Source organism: Scophthalmus maximus, chromosome 17 (genome assembly GCF_022379125.1).
Source record: "Scophthalmus maximus strain ysfricsl-2021 chromosome 17, ASM2237912v1, whole genome shotgun sequence".
NCBI classification, from domain to species: domain Eukaryota; kingdom Metazoa; phylum Chordata; class Actinopteri; order Pleuronectiformes; family Scophthalmidae; genus Scophthalmus; species Scophthalmus maximus.
Genome location: NC_061531.1, coordinates 17,693,173 through 17,716,346, shown reverse-complemented (window position 1 = coordinate 17,716,346; position 23,174 = coordinate 17,693,173). Strand labels below are relative to the sequence as shown.

Here is a 23,174-nt window from a genome sequence, read left to right as displayed (position 1 = left end):
ACCCGTCGCGTTCAGGGTCCGGCTGGTAAAGACACACACACGCACACGCACACACACACACACACACACACACACACACACACACACACACACACACACACACACACACACACACACACACACTCGAACCCCTTCATCTTCCAGAAGCAGCACAATAGTGGCATTGAGGGCGGGAGCTGCGGAGTGTACGGGCCCCTACTGTTCCCCCCCGCAGGGACCCGCCACAAGAACCTCCTGGTGATTTACAGCGAAGATTCATGTTGAAAGACTTCTTAAGTGGGCGCAGAGCGAAAAAATACAGAGCTGCCGGCGTGCCGCTTACAGCTTCATTCACGTCGTACGAGCAAGGTCAAATGCTCCATCCGAGTGTTTTGAATGTTGTCTCCACGCAGGACGTCGAGAAAAAGACGACATGTTTGCCTTCGGACACAACGCGCCCTTTTTCGTGCTCGTTACTTTCAAACAGCCTATTTAGAATGGCACGTTCCTAGAGGAGGCCCCAGATCGTATCAGCGCGTCTGTCAAAGAGCGAAGACGTGGAGGGAACAGACGGGGAGGAAAAGCTAGATCTTGTCTGTGGGGAGAAACTAGCCCAGTTTCAGTTTGACGGCCGTGGAACGTGTCGCGGCCTGCAGCTCCGACTGGCTGACTGACTGACTGCACGCTCGCATTTGATTCAGCTGAAGGGACGAGACCAGGACGTGTTCCGACAGACAGACTGAGCGGAGAGAGAGATGCCTCCCGGTTTTGCCGATTCCGCCGGATTCTCTCTCTCGCTCTCTTTTAAACGACTTTGTGGCTTTGGCTCAAGCGTCGAACGGTCGCTCCGAGTCGGGGGGTCAGGAGCGTCCCAAGTCAGCTGATTTCAATCTATTCTGCAGCGCTCGTTTGCCCCTGGCGTGAAGGACTCGCTCTGCTCGTCTGACAGGCTGACTGTTGTTTGACTGTCGTCCCACGTGAAGACACACAGGCCCGTCCCGAAGCCCGTGGAGCCCCTCACAATTTGGGACACGATCACAGTTCCCGCCCCCTAACGGTCACCAAAAATATGTAACTGTACATACGAATGCAAACAACTGACACACACGACCTGTACAGTAGATCCTGTAAACCCAGAGGCTGCGTCGAGAGGCAAGCTTTCCCATTACGTCTTCACGATTCGCTTAATCCAACTTTTATGCAAATAGTGTGGATTCAAATATTTGCAGAATTCATCAGTGCACGTTTTTTCTTCCCTCGGATTTGTTTCACAGGCAACGTTTCAAATTGACCAGACAGTAAAGAAGCATACAAATCTGCAGGGCTTGTCAGGCGAGTACGAAAAGTACTATTAATTCTATGAATCATATACAGTAACTTCCTGTCAATTAAAAAAAAAAAAATTAAACTACTTCTTTTTGTGATGCTCTTATATCTGTACCTCATTCAGCTTTTCTTTCAAATGGTGAAAAAACTAAACTAGAAGAAAAACACTTGCAGACAAATGCAAACAAAGACATAGACAAAGACAGACACACACACACACACACCACACACACACACACACACACACCACACACACACACACAACACACATACACACACACACACACACACAACACACATACACACACACACACACACAAACACACACACACACACAAACACACACACACACACACACACACACAAACACACACTCGGGAAGTCAGACTCCACCTGACTCCAGCACACTGAGGTGGTGACCTCACAGACAAGGGGGCAGGTAGCAGGATTAGTGAACTCCCATCAGATAATGATTCAATCAAAACTACTAATAGTGTCGGTAAGACTGGCAAACCCCAGTATTACCACACACACACGCGTGCGCGCGCACCAGCAGAATCTCAATGAGAGAATGGAAACTACATCTAAGAAAAGCCTGGAGCCAGAATAGACAGACAAGAAGGGAATTAAAGCAACACACACATTTCCCCCCAATAACTGGACATTTAGTCTGAAGTGCAGACTTTGCGTTTCCTCTGGCTAAAATTAGATAAACACTCAAAAAATAGAGAATTCCATACTGACGACCAACTCCAAAGGTCAGTCACGAGTTTTCACTGAGGGGGGGTTCGAGTGGGGAAGTGGCGAGAGGACTTACCGATGAAGGGGATGGAGGCCAGGGAGTCGTCCTCGATGGAGAGCGGGGCGAGGTTTCCGTTTGGCTTGCGCGGGGCCACGTCGCCCGCGGAGCCGGACGCGGCGGGGGCCGAGTCCTGGGGGTCAGAGGAAAACAAAGAGGGTTCTAGCCCGTCCATGGGCAGCGCGTAGTGGGGGTGACGCATGCCGTGGGCGTTCCGCCGGCCGGTGGGAGGCTTCTGCCTCAGCACCACTTCCTGGGTCTGCGGCAGCGCCACCTCCGTCTGCCCCTCCACCGACGCTCGTTCCCTCTCGTGGTTCGTCGGCCTGTACGCTCTGTCCTGGGACTCGGGGGTGGCGGAGGCGAGGGGCGACGCCGCGGCGGAGGCGACGGCGGCTGCCGTGGTGCCCTCCGGGGGGCTGGGGGTTTTAGGCGTTGGGTTCCAGTTCATGTGAGGGCCAGAGTACGAGGGGTCCCTGAAGGAGTGGGCCTGCTGCATGATGCGGCCCGTCTTGCGGTTGAAAGATGGGCTGTAACTCAGGTAGCCCACCGGCTGGTCGTCCATGCTCTGCCCGGCGGGGAGCCGTCTGGCCTGGGGGGCAGCCTGCTGGGCCGGGGGCTTCGAGTGGTGGGCCTGGGAGTGTTGCTGCGGGTGGTGTTTCGAATGTGACGGCGTGTGTCGGGACGTGGCGCCGAAATGGCTCCCCTGTCGTGGGTAGATGTCTGTCCTGGGGGGCGGCTGGGGGGCCCGCTGGAGCCACGAGGGCCTCTCAAACCGAGGCGACACCAGACCGGCCGCCGCTCGGTCCAGCGTCTCTAACGAGCGGCCGTGTCGGTCGTACTGGGCCAGAAGGTTCTCGGAGCGAGTTCGAGTGTAGTCGGGGGCCTGGTGGCCCCTGCCCGGGCCCCCCTCCCAGTCTCCGTACGACCAGCAGGGCTCTCCGTGGGGTCCCGGCCCTGACTGCTGCAACAGCAGCAGCGTGTCCTGGGAGGCGCTGTGTGGCCAGCCGCCCGTCCGCTGCTGCCGCCTCCGCGAATCACTGAGTCGGTCCTGAGAGTAGCTGCGGTGGCGCGTCTGCATGCAGCGACCCGAGTGCTCGGGCTGCTGGTTGTAGTACCAGTCGGAGAGCGCCTGCTGGCAGCGGTCGCCGCGGCCGTGGCCGAGCTGGGGCGGGGGAGGACTGGTCCAGGCCGAGCTGGACTTCCGCGGCGGGGCCGGCGGGGGGCTGACGGCGTGCTGGCTGGGGTAGTGGACCTGCAGCGGGCTGGACAAGGGGCCTCCCGACGAGGAGGAGGAGGAGTAGGAGCGGCCCCTGGTCTGGCCCTGCGGCTGCTTGCCGGTCATACCGTACTGGATCTCCTCCGTGCGGTGCGCCGGGCTGCTGTGACCCACGCCGCCCGGCTCTGCCGCCCGCCCCTCCTGCCAGCTGGCGGGGCTGCCCACGGCGGAGTGGTTGTCCAGGGGTGAAGAGGGGCTGGAGGAGCCGGGCCAGTGACTCCAGTTGTCCAGCTGGTTCTGGCCCATGGGTGCGGATGGAGGCGCTCCGACGGGGGGGTAACAGAGGGAAGGTGGCGGCGGGAGGTAGTCGGCTCCCCCCGAGTAGGGTTCGTTGCCCGTCAGGTAGGCATCCTGGGAGTACGCCTTGGGAAAAGAAGAACACATGGCACATTAAAACGACCGGAAGAAAAACACTACAGTGGGAAAAAAAAAAGAGGTGAGTGCGGCAACTTGGAACTTTGAATGTGCTGTTGCTGCAAAGACGTCTGACAACACAGACGTTAACCCCGACTCTTGGGAGACAGCTCCCGTGCATCGCAAACATTACACAACTCCCGTCTCCAGAGGGAAACCGTCTCTCGGCCGCAGTTTGTCCCCGAGGCCTCCAGCTCCCGACACAAACGCGACAACACAGGCTGACTGGCTCCGGGGGGGGGGGGGATGCATGAACCGCCTCGAGCAGAAGCGCCACGACAGTCCCTGCACGGCCACCGGCTGCAGGACACACGTCCACAACGAAACATGCGTTGCGCCGCTTCAAAATGACAAGCTTATCAAATTCGTAACACTCGCAGCACAATGGGCCCACAGACGGCTTGGAAAGCTCTTCAAGGTTTAACTAACTTATCTAGGCCGCTCCGCCTCGAGTCCCAACAAAAAAGCTCTTCTCGGCCCGCGCGTTCGGCTCGTGGTCCCCACAGACGGACGGGAGACAGGAGACGTATCCTCGCCGACGCTCCTGGCGCGGATCTCCGGCTGCTACGACCTGCCGTCCCCTTTTTCAGAATTTTCAAAATGTCACACAATCCCTCTCTCAGGCAAAATTTGATCCTCTGCTTCTTTTTGTTCCTTGTTTGAAAGTTCTTCCACCAGATCGGTCGGTCGTCTTGTTTTCTCCTCTGTCGGATCCTTTCAAACTCCCTCCCTCCCTCCCTCCCTCCCTCTCTCTCTCTCAGCCTCGGCCTCACTCCACCCTGTGGGAGTGTGGTAGGAGGCGCAGCTCTGGTGATGTCATGCCAGGAATGCAGCAGATACAGCCGCGGCGGCGGAGGGGAAGGACAGAAGAGTGGGTTTATAATGTTAAAGCATGGCAGCATACGGGGGGGGGGGCATTGTAAGGCTCCTACAGCAAGAACACTGATGTTTCTGCATCACCTGAATGGGGTGATTTGCTGTTTTTTTTTCAAGCGTGTTGACGTGCTGCTCCAGGTTGGTGGGAGGGGCGAGGGAAACGCGATGCATGTCTGGTCATGTGAGGGAGCATGGAGCGACCTGTGGAGCGCGAAAAATGTGCCGAGCGGTAACATGGGTGTGTGCGAGCGGACGCAGAGAGCCAAGCAGTGGGTTTTTTTCTTTTTTTTCTTCTTCTTCTCTAAAAACGTAAGCTCCAACAGTTGGACGCCGGGCGGATGCGTGGTTGTGATCCAAACACAGAGCGGAGAGCCGTCGTCTGAGTCACTCCGCAGCCGTCCTATCAGAATCTCCGCATTCTTTGACGGTGACACACGCACACGCGCACACACACAGACACACACACACACACACACACACACACACACACACACACACACACACACACACGGTGACTGAGGTGTCCTAAAAACAAGCGGACGGACGACACATGGCGTGTGTGTGTGTGCGTGCGTGTGTGTGTGTGTGTGGGATACGTGCGTGTTGTTTTGAGCATGAAGGTGCGTGGGAGAAAAATTAATAACCCATACTCACACTTACCAACTGAAGCACATCTTCATCTTTTGGCATGATGGAGAGCTCCAGCACACTCTCGCTGACGGGAGGACGGGGGGGAATAAAGACAAAACAAGAGAGGGAGATGAAAAAGACACACACACACACACACACACATACACCATTTGAATTCTTAGGCAGCAGCGTGAGAGACTTTAATTCATGACAGTTAATCATCCGACTGATTTACTGAGGGTCAAACTGGTACCGGATTGGAACTGGCCCCGGCAGATACTCAAGATATCTGAGGCGAGATATCAGGAGACGATAAGTCATATATCCGGTGGCAACTGGCTTAAACCAGGAAGAATAATATAATTCAGACTCTAACCCAAGCATTTCACAGAAAGACGCTCTGGAAAAGGTCAAACCAAGTCGGCAGATCAAGCGCTTCTGGTCCGGCGTACGAGTCCCTGCGGTATCTGGCTCTGGGATCACGTAGAGCACGAATGTGTCAAGAGTACAACGCTCGGGGCTACTCTTTCTTTTTAAAAGCAGGTATACCTGACACTCGTAACAGGGTGTATGTCACCTCTTGTTAGAGGGAAAAGCAAACAAGACGGTTCAGCGACGGCGACGACGCGCCGAGAGGCCTCACAGCGCCGACAGGCAGGGCAGAGGTCTTACCTGTTCTGGATGAGGGCGATCACCTGCGAGTACGTCTTCCCGAGAACACTCTCGCCGTTCACTTTCACCAGCCGATCCCCTGCGGGGGCACAGAGCACATAATGGTGAGCGGGTGCACAGAGAGCGGCCGTAGCGACAGCAAGCCCCCGGCCCCCCGGGACCTCTCCCGCCTCTGGGAGGACGGGGCTCGTGCACGGACGCAGCGAGAGGAAAAGGACAGAAATCAAAACAGGAGCATTTGACCGCTATTCTTTATTTGCACGTCAAAATTCAACGCAACAAAGAAACAAACACGACCGTAGCTGGAGCAAATTCCAATTTAATAGTTGTGTTTGTATTATTACTCATTTCGATTTATTGATTTATTGTCTCTTGAGCTGCGACAGTTAATCGATTACTCAGTTAGGAATCGACTACTAGATCAACTATTCTGATAATCGATTAATCGCTTCAGGTAGTTTTAATGAAAACAAAAAGTCAATATTCTCTGATTTCAGCTTCTTAAATGTGAATATGTTCTGGTTGCTCTGCTCCTCTGTGACAGTGAACTGAATATCTCTGGCGTGTGGACAAAACAAAACATCATGTCGGGGTTTGAGAAACACGATCGACATGCTATGAACCAAACAACTTGAAATTGATCGACAGATTAATCGATGATGAAAATAATCCTTAGTTGCAGCCCTGACCTAATGTATTAGAGGGAATATCTTTTATTTTAAAAAGCATTCAGCAAATGATTAGTGAGCTCCATCTAAAAGAAATGACCATACCTATCACATTAAAACATCGTCTCTTAAAGTATCTTCAGTCGTCATTAATTTGTCCCCATGATAATCACTCCGGTGAAGTTGTGCCCTCGAGGACAACAACAACGACACAGCTGAGCCTTTTTGAAGCGCAGCTTCAGAAACGTGACGTTACATGACCACATGTTCAAACGTCTCGGTGCATCCGTGGTGACTTCTCGCATGCTGAAACTCATACGACGTGCTCCGAGTGTGTGTGAGTGTGTGTGTGTGTGTGTGTGTGTGTGTGTGTTTGCATATGTTCATGCTGCTGTGTGACTTTCTGGACGTGACAGCTTCACATTTAACTCCGCGCTCAGTCAGTCAGTCCGTACCGGTTGGGTTTGTCTGAGCTGCAGGGGAGGGGAGGAGCGAACTGCAGCTCAATTAAAGCAGCGAAGCGACTTCGGCAGCTCCGTCGCATTCACATGCACCCGTGAATTTAAGTTGTCCTACTGGTATCCGCATTATACGACCAACAGACACGTTGAGAAAAACAAAATCCTCTGAGTCGTTCATAACGCGGCGCGTCTGCAGCGTCACATGACCGGAGGGCACTCGCCCACAGATTTCCAATGCAAATCGGCATGTTAATGTGATCGTACGCTGCCTTTTACCTGTGCACAGGCCCGCCTGGTGGGCCGGACCTTTCTCCCGCACGTTCTTCACAAAGATGGTGTCCATGGGCTCCAGTCGGCCTTTCTGCTGGTACCCTACGCGACAACAAGACGAAGAAGAAAGGCGAAGATCGGGGATTTAACCTGCTGAATTGAAATAAGGATTTTGGTTTTCTCCCGGTGTTGAAAAATATAAGTTTGAGAACTTGTGTGTGCAGGACGTTGCCGGTCCTGGGGAATATGGAAATGAAATAAAACGTATTGTTTCTGTGTGTGAGTGTGTTAAGTGACTCGAGCTGCAGCGCTGCATAACGTCCAGTAGAGGGAGTAGAAAGGCTGCAGAGCAGAGGTGACAGCGGCTGCCAGCTCATTACATCATAGTTAGTACTATGGTACTTTGCTGCCAGATGACAAAATAAGAGGAGAGAGACGGAGGACACTTACCCTTTCCGTTACCATTCTCCTCGTCCTGAAAACGACACACAGGAAACAGACAGAGTTAGTGCTGAAATCATAATGTCAAATTCATAAATTAAACACCAAACTTTTTTTAAAGGGGAGACAGTGACAGTGAGGGGGAAACTGTTGTGATTAGAAAGAGATGAGAGGTAAAGAAGAGTTTTTATTTTTGCCCTCGAGATAACGTGGAAAAGGAACTAATGATGATATTTATGGCGATTTGAAGACAAAGGCCCGAGAAAGACCAAGAATAGGAACCTCAACAAAGTTTATTAATGCTTCCAGAGGCAGAAATGTTTCCTAATTCTGAATCAGGGTTCACATATTGCCCAAAGGTCCGAGATAAATAAACAACGCTTGCTTCCTTTTTGCAATTAATAAAATCATCCGCTACTCAGGTCCCCAGGTCGACGTGTGAGTTTGATGAGCTCGTCTCCATCATCCACGGCAGGAGATTCCCCGTGAACGTCTTTGGACTAATGTCAGTGACTTCTTCTCTGACACCCGGAGACGAACCTTCCGTCACACGCACCCAGAGTGTTTAATGTCGCACTGCTGCGCTGAAGCAGAGACGGACTCTCGGGTCCGACCGCGTGCAGGCGCTCATGACGTCATGTGTCAAACACTGAGGCAAACACTCGGTGGTGGTGAGGTTGTACAGATGCAGCCTGTCTGATCACCCCCCCCCACACACACACACACACACACACACACACACACACGCACACACACACACACACACGCACACACACACACACACACGCACACACACACACACACACGGGCATACTAAGCTGAGTGGACAGTTTGGGGTTAGGGGCACGGTGGGCTGACTGCTGCCCGGCTTTATGCGGCGCTGAGTGGGCTCATTCCAGGCTCTGCAGACAATGGTGGAGGGTTTAGGGGCAGAGAAAGGATGGCGGCCCACCTCGGAATAGAGCTCCGAGCTGGGGGACACTCGAACCAGCCGACCTGGCCCTCCTCCTCCTCCGTCTGACCACATCCAGGACGGAGGAGGAGGAGCGGTCAAACACTGTGCGTCCGCTGAAGGAGCCGCGCACGGACAAACCTACACGTTTCCACTGGGGCTGCAACTGACGGTTATTTTCTCGATGGATCGACTTGGTTGTTTGGTCCATAAAATGTCGATGCTGTTTCCCAAAACCCCCAAATATTTGTTTTGTTTTGTCCTGACACAGTCTATTGTCTCAGAGGAGCGAAGAAACCGGGAAATATTCACATTTCAGAAGCTGAAATCAGAGAATCTGTCAGTCTGCTGACACAACTAACTGTAACCACGGAAAAACAATATCTACATTTTTGGCATTCATCGGATATTTGAGCGGCAGAGAGGGAGCGAGAGAAATAAGTCAATAAAATGTTTTTCTTTGAGGAGAGCGGAGAAAGGAAACACTCGGACATATTCATTTACTGTATTTGGGCTTATGTTGAAAAATAATCATAACATAATTCAAACGCCTTTCGACACAGACTTAGAAGTAATAATATTTCAAATATTGAAAACTGAGCGATATCTTTTAGCGATCAGAGGTTTATCAATGACAGTTGTGAGAAATTACTGATCAAGTGCCTCCTGTCTTCTGCAGGTATGTGAATCATATCTCTTCCTTCTTTATCCTTCATCCCTACATTTACATTTATTCAGAATATCAAAGAGAAGCCAAAGAGAATAAATGCCACAAAGTGAAAATGAATCCATAGGAAATTCACTTTTTTTTTTTTTTTAAACTCCTCTTATCCAAGTGGTTTTTGAAAAACAGAGGACGACTCTGTTCCCGCACAGTCTCTGTTTCAGATTATAAACTTGAAGACCCTCGGAGACTCGCGGGACACTCATGTAACGAGTTCCCAATTGGGTCATGCGCCCCGTAGGCCTCCGATAATTGGACGCTATGAGGGTAATTGTGGAGACTTTCCACGCGGGGGCTCTTCAGATAAGAACGGGCCGCTCTGTGGCTCCGATTGTCCCCGAGAAACACACACCCCACGTGAGCCCTCGAAGGGAAGAGGAGACGAGGACAGAACCGAAAGGGGCCGAGCAGTGGGCCTATTGTCCGGGGGCCCGGGCCCGGCCTGGTACGGCCTTGGCTGCCAGCGAGTGGTACCAGGGGCTAAAGACAACAGATCTCTTTCAATCTGTGTTCCTGCATCTGCAGCTGCAGGACGGTGGGCTGCTGGAATAAGAATAATAATAGGCGGCTTTGTTTGAGCCGGCTCGACCCGGTCCCGGCCTCCGTGTCCCTAAATATCACATCTGGAGCCGCCTGCCCCCCCCCCCCCCCCCCCCCGGAACACCTCACAGAGCCAAATAACCACGAGCTCGTTCCACAACCTCGGAAAAAACGATCTTGAATTCACCCCAAAGAAGAAAAAAAGTCAAGTGAGGAAAGAATTAGTCGGGGTATGGAGGTGTTTTACATTCCTCCAAATTCTTCTCACGAGTAAAGAGCTTGATTCCTTTTGCTCCTTTATTTGACAGCTTAAGTTTGGAAGTTGACGCCCGACTCCAAAAGACGCCGGTACGTATTAAACGTAGTTAAATGGGTCTCTCACCTTGAGGTTGGTGTGCAGGGCCGACTCCGGCGGGTACACGATGAAGTGGCGCAGCGTGAAGCCGAAACCCTGGGAGTTCTTGTGGAGGACCAGCGTCCGGGGGCCCTTCCAGCCCACGCCGACCCCCTCCCTTCCCGGCCGGGTCGCCATCGGCGGCCGAGGGTTGTCGCCGGCCGAGGAGAGACCATCCCTCCGCCCCTTCGCCTGCGGACACAGACGGAGGAGAGACTCGGTGAGATTCAGGTGGATTCAGATGGATTAAGATGGGATGAGGGAGAAAAGGCGATGCGCGGTTGTGAAAGTTGCTCCTTCAAAGAGACAGTAGGACACAGCCAGAGGAAACACATTCCAATGACAGTAACGGGACCAAATCTACAGAAATGTGAACATATATGTGCACAGTTACAGAAGCAGATAAAAAAGTGTGTGTCTGTGTGTGTTCTCAGCTATAAATTATGCAGAAACTCATAACCTAACACCAGGTTTTCGTCATATCTTATTCAGAATCTTCTGTATTTCCCCGCCAACATTGAAAGGATATTGAAGTTCTTCGGATGTAACTCACGGAGAAGCACCAAGCGAACATGCTGCGTACATTAGGAGCTTCCTCATGAACCCTGCCTCAGAACAAAAGTCCATAAACACACCTGAGGGGTGGGAGGGGGGGCCCTTCTAGAGAGACAGGGGGGGCCCAGTTCAGAGACTGGCCCAGTTCTGACCACGCCGACCGTGGTCTTATCAGAGAAGGTCCAGAGGGGGGAAGGCCAATTTCCACCCGCTATCTAAATGTCTCATCCCCGCTGCCGGGTAAACAAGCCCTCGGCCAGCGCGGCCGACAGACACACGCGAGAACTCTCACCCCCGTGCCGCCGGGCGACAGCCCACATCTGTCAGTCAAACACAATCACCTGACCAAACAGGCGTGAGCGAGGAGGAGGAGGAGGACGAGGAGGAAGAGGAGGACGAGGAGGAGGAGGACGAGGAGGAGGAGGAGGACGAGGAGGACGAGGAGGAGGACGAGGAGGAGAGGGATTCTTCACGTCCGCTGGGCTTTGGTCTATCTCGTGCTACACAAGAAGTCCGTCCTCTGAATTTAAAGGAGCAGATCATAAATAAGGGCGACAGCTCACACTATAATAAAAACCACGTTTCATCTCAACACAGTCCATCAATCACTGAGCGTCTTCGGCCTGGACCGTCACAACCCGACCGGTAGATCTCAAACTGATGATTCATAAAGAGCCTCAGCATTAATAGCAATCAAAGCTATAGATGACTTTGTCCTGTAAGTGTTGGGCTCATGCTAACATCAGACACTCTTTTCACTTCATCTTCCATTTTGATTTAATCTGTCAAAAAAACCCATTCAAACATCCTGAATCCACACTAACCAACAGCTCGCGGTGACGCGCACGACACTTTGAATGGAATTCTTCTCCGCCCGCGTATTAAACAAGACGAAACCATAACCAGCGATCGCTGCAGGGTTTACGACTGAAAACGAAGCAGGTTGGATTCACGAGACAAGTGTTGACGTGAATCACTTATCTGACAACGTCTGACAGACCAGACTCTTCTTCTGTGTCGTCTTCAAATGGTGAGAATGTGTGTTTCATGTTATTGGACTAGAAGTTTCACTTCCTTCTAAACACAAACACACACACACACGCACACACACACACACACACACTTGACCTGGCGGGCTCGTACACAACAAGAGGAAGTGGCGGACTGGAGGCAGGAAGTTGTGTGGTGGCGTGGAGCGGAATAACCCGACGCATCCTATAAATACAGCCCGCTCTCCGCCGTGGAGGCCCTTCCACTCCTCCGCTCCTCTTTCTCTCCCTCCGTTCCCTTCTCCTCCGTCTTCCCCTCCTCTCCTCCCCCCTCCACCCCATTTAATGTCATGGAAATCCGGATGCGCCGGCGTTTCACCGCACATTTTCCTTCCCTCCTCCTCGGCTTCCACGATCCGTCCAAGGGCACCAGAAATAAAGTCTGGTCAAAACAGAATGTTCTGGGTTTGCGCGTCATCTTCTATGTGTCCTCGAGCACATTTTGCGGCATATACGTATATACAGTGCTTAAGTGTTTATTCTGCAGACTGAGATACACAAATCCATGTGATCTTCAGTCTGGCAGTGGAAACAATGTGATTCTGTTTCTTCCTCCTCCGAGGAGGCGAGCGAGGTCCGTTATGTGGCGCGAGAGAGCAGCGTGAAATTAAAACGATAATGAAAAAAAGGAAAGGGCCATAAGAGTAAGAGTGAGAAGAAGAAGAAGAAGAAGAAGAAGAAGAAGAAGAGGAAATGAAAGAGCAGGAGGGCGAACGCAGGAAGGGACGGGGTGAATTCCTCGGAGGGAGCGGTTTGGCTTTGGACATGTTGCAACAGACACTGTAACTGGCAGAGGAGGGAGGGAGGAGAGGGAGAAGGATGAGGAGGAGGAGGAGGAGGAGGAGTATCAGGCCCCAGCGAGAGACAGGCTCCGGCACGCCGGTTTCGACCACATGGCCCCTCCCAGCGCCGGGAATACCAAACCCTGTGATTACCCAAAACACACTGTCGGGTCTGACTGGGTCCGACCGAGCCAGCGCCGGTTCGCCTCTCTGGGCCGAGTGTCTCTGTCCCGTCCACGGTCCAGCACCGTCGCGTTGTCATAACTGGTTTCATCTGCAGCCACTTCAGTTTTCACACCACACACACGAAGAGATCCAATCTTGCTGAAAGTTGGACATTCAGTTAAACTGACAAGAAGGCACCCCCCCCCCCCCCCCCCCCCCCACACACACACACACTGTGGTTTGGGGTTTTAAAAAACCCTGACTTCCTGTGAATAAGGCTGGAGACACAAGACGAGGGGGGGGGGAAACCTCGCTCCTTGTTTTTTCCCTGAGAAAAAGACGACGCTTGGTATTTCCTGCTCTGCGACTGCCTGGGAATTTCTGCTGTTTGATAAGACGCATGAAAGTTTGCATATCGAGGCCAACCACCGACGAGAAAACACGGAAATGAATGTCCTTCAGGTTACACACACACACACGCGCACACACACACACACACGCCGATGAGCCCCGAGGGATCCGTTTACCACCTGAGGATGTCATTAATTAAACACATGAAACGGGGAGAAGGAAGAAAAAAAAGCCAAACTGGAAACAACTGGATATGCAGAGAAGCTCGTGGTGACACGCGACAGAGGTGAAGCGGTTTACTGACAGAACACACGCGCACACGCACACACACACGCGCACACGCACACACACATCTTCCCTGTGGTTATTTCTCCTTTCGATCTCAGTTGTAGGAGCAGATCATTGACATCAGAGCTGCAGCAGTTAATCGATTAGTAATCGACTGCTAAATTGATCGCCAACTATTCTGATAATCGATTGATGAACAGTTCTCTGATTTCGGCCCCTTAAATGGGAAAATGATGTGGTTTCTTTGCTCCCCTGTGACGGTAAACTGAACGTCTTTGGCGTGAGGACAAAACACAACATCATCTTTGGAGTTTTGGGAAACACGGTCGACATTTCTCACCGTTGCAGGGACCAAACAACTGATCGGCAAGAGAAAATAGTCCACAGGTTAATCGATTCTGGTGAGAATCATTAGTTGCAGCTCTCATTGACACTGATGCATGACAGACCAGGCAAACAACTGAAAGAGAAAAATCTATTATGTTAGAAAAGTAAATCTGTTGAAATGCTGCGAGCCAGCGCTGAGAAAAGTATTCAAAGAAAATGAAACAGAGGATTTTGGATTTTCTTTTTCTGGGACATGAGGACATCATCCTGCTGCCGTCACAATCGTCGGTGTCACCACGCACACACTCCTCTCCTGGCTCCATCCAGAGGTAAAGCAGCGGGGAGGAATGCGGCGGCGGCCGGCCGGCTCCTGCTTAACACCCCCAGCCGGGGCAGAACAATAATGCCCCCCTTTTAAACAGCTGAGAGCTGCAACCTGTTTGAAAAGTGGAGCTTTGCGGCCGTCACAATCGCTGACGAGCCTTTAATCCTGATCGCCCCCCCACCCGTAGCTGTCTGCGTCCGCAGCCCCCCCCCCCCCCCCCCCCCCCCCGAGCCCCCGTGTGGGGGGAGGGGGGGGGGGGGGGGGGGGGGGGGGCTGCCAAGAGGACTCACCGGCCACACGGACGGAGCGCTGCACCACCGCTGCAGGTCTAAATGCATCCTAAACGTGGTGGAAAAGAGCCATGACGTGTGTCTCCGTAATCCAACTGCTCCCCTAACACGCCGAGACCCCCCCCCCCCGCCCCCTCTCGCCCGCAACGAAAGGAAACACAACCAAGCTTTTGAGAAGCGAGGATTCAAAATAAGGAGCAGCGCACGTTCACGACACTGTACATCCCCCTGTCATTTACATAACAAGGCATTTCATTTAACCATACATGTGGGCCAGTGTGTGTGTGTGTGTGTGTGTGTGTGTGTGAGCGCTGTACCAATATCAATATAGAGTGTGTGTGCTCAGAAACCAGTCCAACGCCATCCGTCAGTTCAACTAGGCCAACGGGCGATGACGCAACGTCGGTCCAACAGGGTTTTCGACTTGAGCAGCGCAATAAAACATGTTGTGCTGTTCCTTTTGTGTGACTGTAAAAAACCTGCCTGGCTGCCAACGTTAGAATATTTCACATATGTGATTTAATTCCCTGGCCCACGGAGGAGGAGGAGGAGGAGGAGGAGGGGGAGGAGGAGGAGGAGGCTGCAGTTTTAGAATAACTTTTATAGGATGACTTGGAAGTTCAGCGGGCTCGTAACTTAAAGTTAGAGGTTGAATCTGGACGGGGACTTTTTTGCTTTATCCTCTTGTTTCGGCAAAATGTGCCACAGAAAAGCTCGTCAGATGATGGTTTATGTGCCGACAATGACAAGCGGGACCAAAACGTTCCCCCTTCTTTAGACTTTGTCATCGTCCGGCGGTATGAATTAACTGGATTCTGGCATCGGGGGAGACTCGCTGTGACAAAGTGTAACTGCCCGCGAAGGGAAGATGGAGGTGGCGAACCAAACCTGGGAACCGATCCTGGTTCTCCGTTCCAACGCAATCTCCGCCCGGCGACCCGACAGCGGAGATGCAGTGGAGAGAAGTGACGCGAAACAGCAACACGGAGCAAACTCGGCCCCGTCGGCGGGAGATGGTGACATCTGAGAGTAAACTGAACCTGCTCCGTCTGAAAACACACACACACACACACACACGCACCTCGGTGCTCCTGAGCAAACAGTGTGCAGTGTGTGTTTGTCCCAGCTGTGTCCATACAGCCGCCTCCTACCTCCTACCCCCAACCACACACACACACACACACACACACACACACACATTCCTGATTGTGGCATTTTGTTTTAACCGTGTCAGTGAGTTTGAGGGGGGGGGGGTCCTGGTAGAAAAGATGGAAAGTGGGAATAATACTCTAAATAAAGGCTGAATCGATGATGACCCTGAATCCTGAGGGGAATCTGGAGGGACGGCGGGAGACTCACGACCTCGCAGCTCCCCGACGACACCTCGCCAAAAGTGGCACTTGTAACCCGTTGCCTCCCTCCGTCATCTGTCTTTAGCCGCTAATTAGAAACCCCCTCCGCGGAGAAGGGTGAGGGGTCACGAGGACCCACAGAACGCGCACCGTCTCGCACGGACGAAAGACACAACGCGTCAGATGTAGAGACATAAGAAGGAGGCAGCACGGAGGGGTACAGACCGTGGTTATTATTCACTGTGGCTGAATCGTGTCAAGGGTAATGTAAATCACTGTAAGTGTGCTAGAGATGAATGTGAGCGTCATGAGGAAAATGGTCTTTAAAGATATGAAATGATGAATGGGTCAATATTTAAAATGTTTCCATTAAAACTACGATCAAACATTTTGATTTCTGTTTGTAAAGGTGCATTTTTAGCCAAAAAAAGAAAAAAAGAAGATCTCAGAATTTAAAAAAGTGTCACATGAAAAAGGGACAAAATACATACAGTCGAGATCTAACTCTGATGCCTTGGACACAAAATGACCCCCCCCCCGAATCGTTTGCTAGGAATTTTTTCAAAACAGGCGAGCGGCCAAAAAACCCGAAAGAGCCTGAAGGCAGCAACAGAAACGCTCGGCGAGAGGTTAGAGAGAGAGTCTGTCGACAGGTAAACACACTTGGGAAACAATGGGCACAGTCACGTGGACGCTTGGATGAGGCCACGCGTGATTGACACATGCAGGACACGTCACCTCGCGAACGCAGCAGGGTGATTGGCAGATCAATCAACTTAAAGAATTAAAAATTCAAAACATTTGAAAAGGTCCCTGCTTCCCCAGTGTGAGAGTTTGTTTCCAATATAACCCGAAAGCTTCTCAACTGGTTTTTAACTTGTACGTTAACCTCGTAGAGGACGAATCTCCGGGCTCCGGGAACACGCACTCTTTTATCTTCTGACATTTTATAGACTAGAAGATCTAAAAAAAACAACAACGATGAACGCAACATCTGTCCGCATCATCTCGACTGAAACGACGCTTAAAGACGAGGAGTCCGCATCCAGCCGCTGGGAGGCTCCTTACCCTTGGCTGAAGAAGAGAGCCCTTGCTTTGCCCGGTGGGCATGGCGGGCGGCAGGGACGGCGGCGGCGGCACGGGGCCCGTGGTGGTGCCGCGGAGCACCGCCAGCCAGATGCAGCGAGGTTCGGGGGAGCTGCAGTCCACGCCCACCGGGTTCTGGAAGCTCCAGTCGGGCCCGGCCGGCGCGGGGCACGGCAGCATAGCGGCGGGCATCGGGGCGCGGGGCTTGCTCAGATCCACATCGCTCGCCGCCCGCATGGGCCGCTCGCAACACACACACACACACACACACACACACACACACACACACTCGGGTTGGCTTCACAGGACGCAGAAACGCAGGAGGTGCTTTCAAGTAAATGGAGGGCTGGGGGGTCTTCTAGTGGAGCTTGCAGATCTTCCTCTGGGGTCCTCCAGGGCTTGTGCTACTCGTCTCGCGGGTCCCGGTCCATCGCTTGTCCGTCCCCGCCGAGCCTCTGGAAAGTTTAATCCCACAAGTTCCACATGGCAGCCCGTCCGCTCCTGACCTCCGGAGAATCAAGACTCTCGACTACACACACATCCACACTAACACGCTCTCTCTCTCTCTCTCTCGGAGGGGGCTCCGTCCCGAGGAAGCAGAAGGCAGGGCTCCCGGGGCAGCAGATGGAGAAGTGTGTGTGTGTGTGTGTGTGTGTGTGTGTGTGTGGCGCCGGGATCATCAGAGGTAGGTCTGGTTTCACGACAGACACACAGAGAACGACTGACCGCGGCCGCCCTCCCGTCGGTGTCCGGTGATGTTCTGCATACAAAGCCACTCTGTCCACCCCCAAAACTGTCCCAGAGGGCTGGATCCTCTGTCTCTCCTCCCTCCCACACTGCTCCCTCTCTCTCTCTCTCTCTCTCTCTCTTTCCTTCCACCCTCCCTCTCTACCTCTAGTGCCAAACAAACCCCTTCATGTCACTCTCATCTCTCTCCACCACACTCTGTATCTCAGCGAGCATCAGACAGTTCACCCCCCCCCCTCTCGCTCTCTCGTCTCTCCTTCGCTCTTCTTTTGCCTTCTCTCTTTCCTTCCCTGCTTTCGTTTCTCAGTCCTCGTCCTCGTCCTCGCTCCCTCCCTCCCTCCACGTGAGCCTGCTCCGACGGTTGTCAGGAAAACACAACAGCTGCGCTGTCAAACAAACGCACTGGACATCACATCGCTGAGGCCAGGCGCCGGGGGTTGAAGGGGGAGAGGAGGCGGCGGCGGCGGCGGCGGGGAGCAACTCCAGCAGTCAACCGTCCAGATGGAGATGTCGCCTGTCGGCTGATGTCGCCTGTCGGCTGATGTCGCCTGTCGGCTGATGTCGCCTGTCGGCTGATGTCGCCTGTGCCGCGCGAAGAGGAAGCCCGGTGGCCGCACGTGTGCAGCATGTGTGTGACACAAACACAGGGAGAAAGCGCTAAACTCCACAAAAGCCGGGCCCTGCCCCTCCTGTCGGGGGGGCGAGGGGGGGGCAACGACACACAAAAAGAGAAAGAGAGAAAGAAAAAGAGGCCAATTTCCCCAACACAAAAGAGACAAGAAAACATCTGCCTCGCTGCCGCGTGCGCCGCTTCCCTCCCTCACTACTTTTTTGCTAAAGAGGGGGAAAAAAAATATAGAGGAGGGAAGATGATGATGAGAGGACGACATGGAAAAAGAGAAAGAAGAAAAAAAGCTGGGGGAGAGAAAGAGAAAAGAGAAGCAGGGCGACGAGAGCTCTGGGAATAAAAGAAAGGGGGGCTGATAACTGGATGTCAACACGACCTCTTAATCAAACCTATACTCCCACACACACACACACACACACACACACACACACACACACACACACACACACACACACACACACACACACACACTCCCATCCGGTCGCCCACACACAGCAGCCGAGTTCTCACCAAACAGCCAGGCGTCCAGGAGACGTGCGACAGCGGCAGACAGCTGACCATGTTGCTGCGGACCGACTTCTCCTTCTCGCCCCCGCCCCGCCCCCCCCCACCCCCTCCTGTCACCGTTAAAAAAGGGCCGCGCATCCGTCACCAGTGAGGTTAGACAGGTTTCACCTGCCGTACAGCCGAAAAGGAGAAACGGGCAAGTGTGGACTTGGAGAGCGGAGAGCATGGTGCGAGCGACGTCGTCATCATCATCCCCACACACGAGGGAGCGTGTCCTCTGGAAACGCTGCAGCGCCGGCGACGACACACTGCACCCTCACGAGAGAGTGATTCATGAGTTGAGCTTATTTTTATGAATCGCACCGGGGTGTGTGGGTGTGTGTGTGTGGGGGTGTGTGTGTGTGTGTGTGTGTGTGTGTGTGTGTGCTGGTTTGTCCGTTTCACAGCAGCAAATTGTCACATAGCACAAATGACATCACCGCGTTATGTTTGTGTACAGCGCCGGTTCATATTTTATGGTAATAGTCGAGAAAATTTAAAACAAATTAAAGAAAATTTAAAAAATGTCCTTCAAAGCTGCCAATTTAAAAACAGAAAGCTCTACTCCGAGACGTACGTGTGATCCAAGACAAGGCTCCTGGGTCCTACTACACGTCCCACAATGCAACTGAACAAGTTTACTTCCCTTCGCTCCTCCCACCTGGTTTAATGCACTTACAGTTTTTTTTGTCTGCCCATTGAAATATGAATCTGAGCGACGCTCAAGTGTTTCTCTGCTCCTGGAGGAACCAGATCAAACAAGTGCAGCTGCAGCGACAACATTCTTTTTTGGGGTTATTGAATCGAGGATGTATGTTTATCGCTCACGGAAAAAAACTTTCAGAGTCCTCGCATATTTCAAAAGTGACAGACTAGGTTCAGGTGGACCCAAACTCCACACACACACACACACACACACACACACACACATATACACACACAGACACACATATAAACACACACTCACACACACACACACATATAAACACACACTCACACACACTCTCACACACATGCAGCATTTACGTGTGAACACAAAGGCTGTTTTTCCCGTGCACACACACACTCACACACACACACACACACACACACACACACACACACTCACACACGCCACATGTCCCACTGAGTCACGGCCGAGTATAAATAAACTGGTTCTATGTAATTAGGGCGCTTCATAAAGTCAGAGGACTGTGGCTGTGTGTGGGGGGTTTCTCCTCTCTCTCTCTCTCCCTCTCTCCCTCTCTCTCTCTCTCTCTCTCTCTCTCCCTCTCTCTCTCTCTCTCTCTCTCTCTCTCTCTCTCTCTCTCTCTCTCCCTCTCTCTCTCTCTCTCTCTCTCTCTCTCTCTCCCTCTCTCCCTCTCTCCCTCTCTCTCTCTCTCTCTCTCTCTCTCTCTCTCTCTCTCTCTCTCTCTCTCTCTCTCTCTCTCTCTCTCCCTCTCTCTCTCTCTCTCTCTCTCTCCCTCTCTCCCTCTCTCCCTCTCTCTCCCTCTCTCTGTGGTGCAGACCAGAGTTCTGGGCCTCGACGTTACCACCAGGCAGTACCCGCCCTGCGGTGAGACGACTGGATCACCGGTGGGCACAGGAGAAGCAGGAGGAGGAGGAGGAGGAGGAGGAGGAGGAGGAGGAGGAGGACCAAGTCTTCCTCTCCAGGAGGGAGATGTGCGAGAGACAAGACCACACGCTGCCAAGAGCGTATAGAACAGCAGTCGAGATCCACAGGGTTTTGGTGGAATACAAGCGCTCCATTTCACGGTGGCAGCGCCGCGGACCGCGAGCGAGGGATTTTTCATATCACATATTTCACAACAACAGTTAGTTTTGGCACGGAGGAGGGAGCGTCGCCTAATTTGGAAACAAAAGGTCTGTCTGTCTTTTTTTCTTCTCCCCCCCCATCCCTCCCTCCCCCCTTTTCATGAGTGATGGAGCTATTTACGCAGAGGAGGAGGAGGAGGAGGACGAGCGTGACGAAGGGCAAAAGACAAGAGGTTGAGGGAGAGGAAAAAAAAAAAGGGAAATGAACAAAAAAGGCATTGAGTTACAGTTTACACGACGGGCAAACAGTCACACATGAGGAGTGGTGACAATAGCAAGCCGTCGACCCACACACACTGTGTCCGCTGCAACAGGCCCGAGCAGCTCCGCACCCCTGTTGTACCTCTTCTTATCTGACTGCTGGAGAAGGTACAGACATCGTAGTAGCCAATTTCTTTTTGCCCATCACAGCCCGACAGCTCTCGAAGTCAGGACACGACACGTGTGGCCAATCTCGGCGCTCTGATAACAAACACATCGGTGGAAAGTGAGAGCGGCGAGGGAGACGAGGGAGGTGAGGGAGATGAGGGAGGGGAGGGAGGTGATGGAGGGGAGGGAGGCGAGGGAGGCGAGGGAGGGGAGGGAGGGGAGGGAGATGAGGGAGGGGAGGGAGGGGATGGAGGGGAGGGAGGCGATGGAGGGGAGGGAGGTGAGGGAGGTGATGGAGGGGAGGGAGGCGAGGGAGGGGAGGGAGGTGAGGGAGGCGAGGGAGGGGAGGGAGGTGATGGAGGGGAGGGAGGTGAGGGAGGTGATGGAGGGGAGGGAGGCGAGGGAGGGGAGGGAGGCGAGGGAGGTGAGGGAGATGAGGGAGGTGAGGGAGATGAGGGAGGGGAGGGAGGGGAGGGAGGGGAGGGAGATGAGGGAGGTGAGGGAGATGAGGGAGGGGAGGGAGGTGAGGGAGGTGAGGGAGATGAGGGAGGTGAGGGAGGGGAGGGAGGTGAGGGAGGTGAGGGAGATGAGGGAGGGGAGGGAGGGGAGGGAGGTGAGGGAGGTGATGGAGGGGAGGGAGGCGAGGGAGGGGAGGGAGGTGAGGGAGGTGAGGGAGATGAGGGAGGTGAGGGAGATGAGGGAGATGAGGGAGGGGAGGGAGGGGAGGGAGGGGAGGGAGATGAGGGAGGTGAGGGAGGTGAGGGAGGTGATGGAGGGGAGGGAGGCGATGGAGGGGAGGGAGATGAGGGAGGTGATGGAGGGGAGGGAGGTGATGGAGGCGAGGGAGATGAGGGAGGTGATGGAGGGGAGGGAGGTGAGGGAGATGAGGGAGGTGATGGAGGGGAGGGAGGTGATGGAGGCGAGGGAGGGGAGGGAGGTGATGGAGGGGAGGGAGGTGATGGAGGCGAGGGAGGGGAGGGAGATGAGGGAGGTGATGGAGGGGAGGGAGGTGATGGAGGCGAGGGAGGGGAGGGAGGTGATGGAGGGGAGGGAGGTGATGGAGGCGAGGGAGGGGAGGGATGTGAGGGAGGTGATGGAGGGGAGGGAGGTGATGGAGGCGAGGGAGGGGAGGGAGGTGAGGGAGGTGATGGAGGCGAGGGAGGTGATGGAGGCGAGGGAGATGAGGGAGGTGATGGAGGGGAGGGAGGTGAGGGAGATGAGGGAGGTGATGGAGGGGAGGGAGGTGATGGAGGCGAGGGAGGGGAGGGAGGTGATGGAGGGGAGGGAGGTGATGGAGGCGAGGGAGGGGAGGGAGATGAGGGAGGTGATGGAGGGGAGGGAGGTGATGGAGGCGAGGGAGGGGAGGGAGGTGATGGAGGGGAGGGAGGTGATGGAGGCGAGGGAGGGGAGGGATGTGAGGGAGGTGATGGAGGGGAGGGAGGTGACGGAGGTGATGGAGGACGGAGCCGAGCACGTACGTCGGCGTAACGGACAGATTAGTTTGCAGATATGTTTTAATCCCCTTCACACTCATAACACGACCCCGCAGGCCAACAGATTATCACGCAGAGGCCTCCCCCTCTCTCTTTCTTGCTTTACATTTTTGTTCCCACCGTCGCCGCCTCGCAAGACAAAACAAGGATTTTCTTTTCTCCGAACCCTTTGTGCACATTCGAAAACACACAGGGCTGGGAGGAGGAGGAGGAGGAGGAGGAGGAGGAGGCCGGGGGGCAGGAAATGCGCAGGAAGGAGAGGAGCGAGGAGTGAGCAGTTTTCAGACGGGCTGAGTGAAATTTTCATTGGCGTGTCACAAACAAAACCAGGCCGCAGACACAACGGTGTGGGGGAGTTTCTTCTTCTTCTTCCCTCTTAAACACAGAGGGCTGCAAGAATTCAGGAGAAAAAGAAGCAACGGAGCGGGTCAGCGGAGGACACGCTGGGGTTCGACGCTCTCAATAAAACTGACCCAGGAAATGACAACAACAAAGGCAACCAAGGAAGAGATGGACGACTCCAGAGTCTGGAAACTCTTGAGGGCGAAGTGTGAATCCCGTCCCCTGCTGGCTGGAGAAACGCC

The 23,174-nt window shown here is 53.6% G+C and overlaps 1 protein-coding gene across 9 annotated transcripts in view; it reads right to left on the bottom strand.

The window, feature by feature from the left end:
* arhgap23a (Rho GTPase activating protein 23a) overlaps positions 1-23,174 on the bottom strand; it is a 66,052-nt gene that overhangs the window by 15,341 nt on the left and 27,537 nt on the right. For 2 of the 9 annotated variants that reach the window (XM_047328033.1, XM_047328035.1), the window contains exons 1-7: positions 16,975-17,803; positions 10,411-10,614; positions 7,822-7,846; positions 7,378-7,473; positions 5,973-6,051; positions 5,325-5,385; positions 2,123-3,743 (exon numbers count right to left, since the gene is read on the bottom strand). In XM_047328033.1, the coding sequence (XP_047183989.1) occupies positions 2,123-3,743; positions 5,325-5,385; positions 5,973-6,051; positions 7,378-7,473; positions 7,822-7,846; positions 10,411-10,614; positions 16,975-17,229 (2,341 nt within the window). In that variant the 5' untranslated portion in view covers positions 17,230-17,803. Of the gene's footprint in view, positions 1-2,122; positions 3,744-4,223; positions 4,515-5,324; positions 5,386-5,972; positions 6,052-7,377; positions 7,474-7,821; positions 7,847-10,410; positions 10,615-16,974; positions 17,804-18,877; positions 18,952-23,174 lie in introns of those variants that run through there. The other 7 variants (XM_047328036.1, XM_047328037.1, XM_047328040.1 and 4 more) reach the window with 5 other exon arrangements.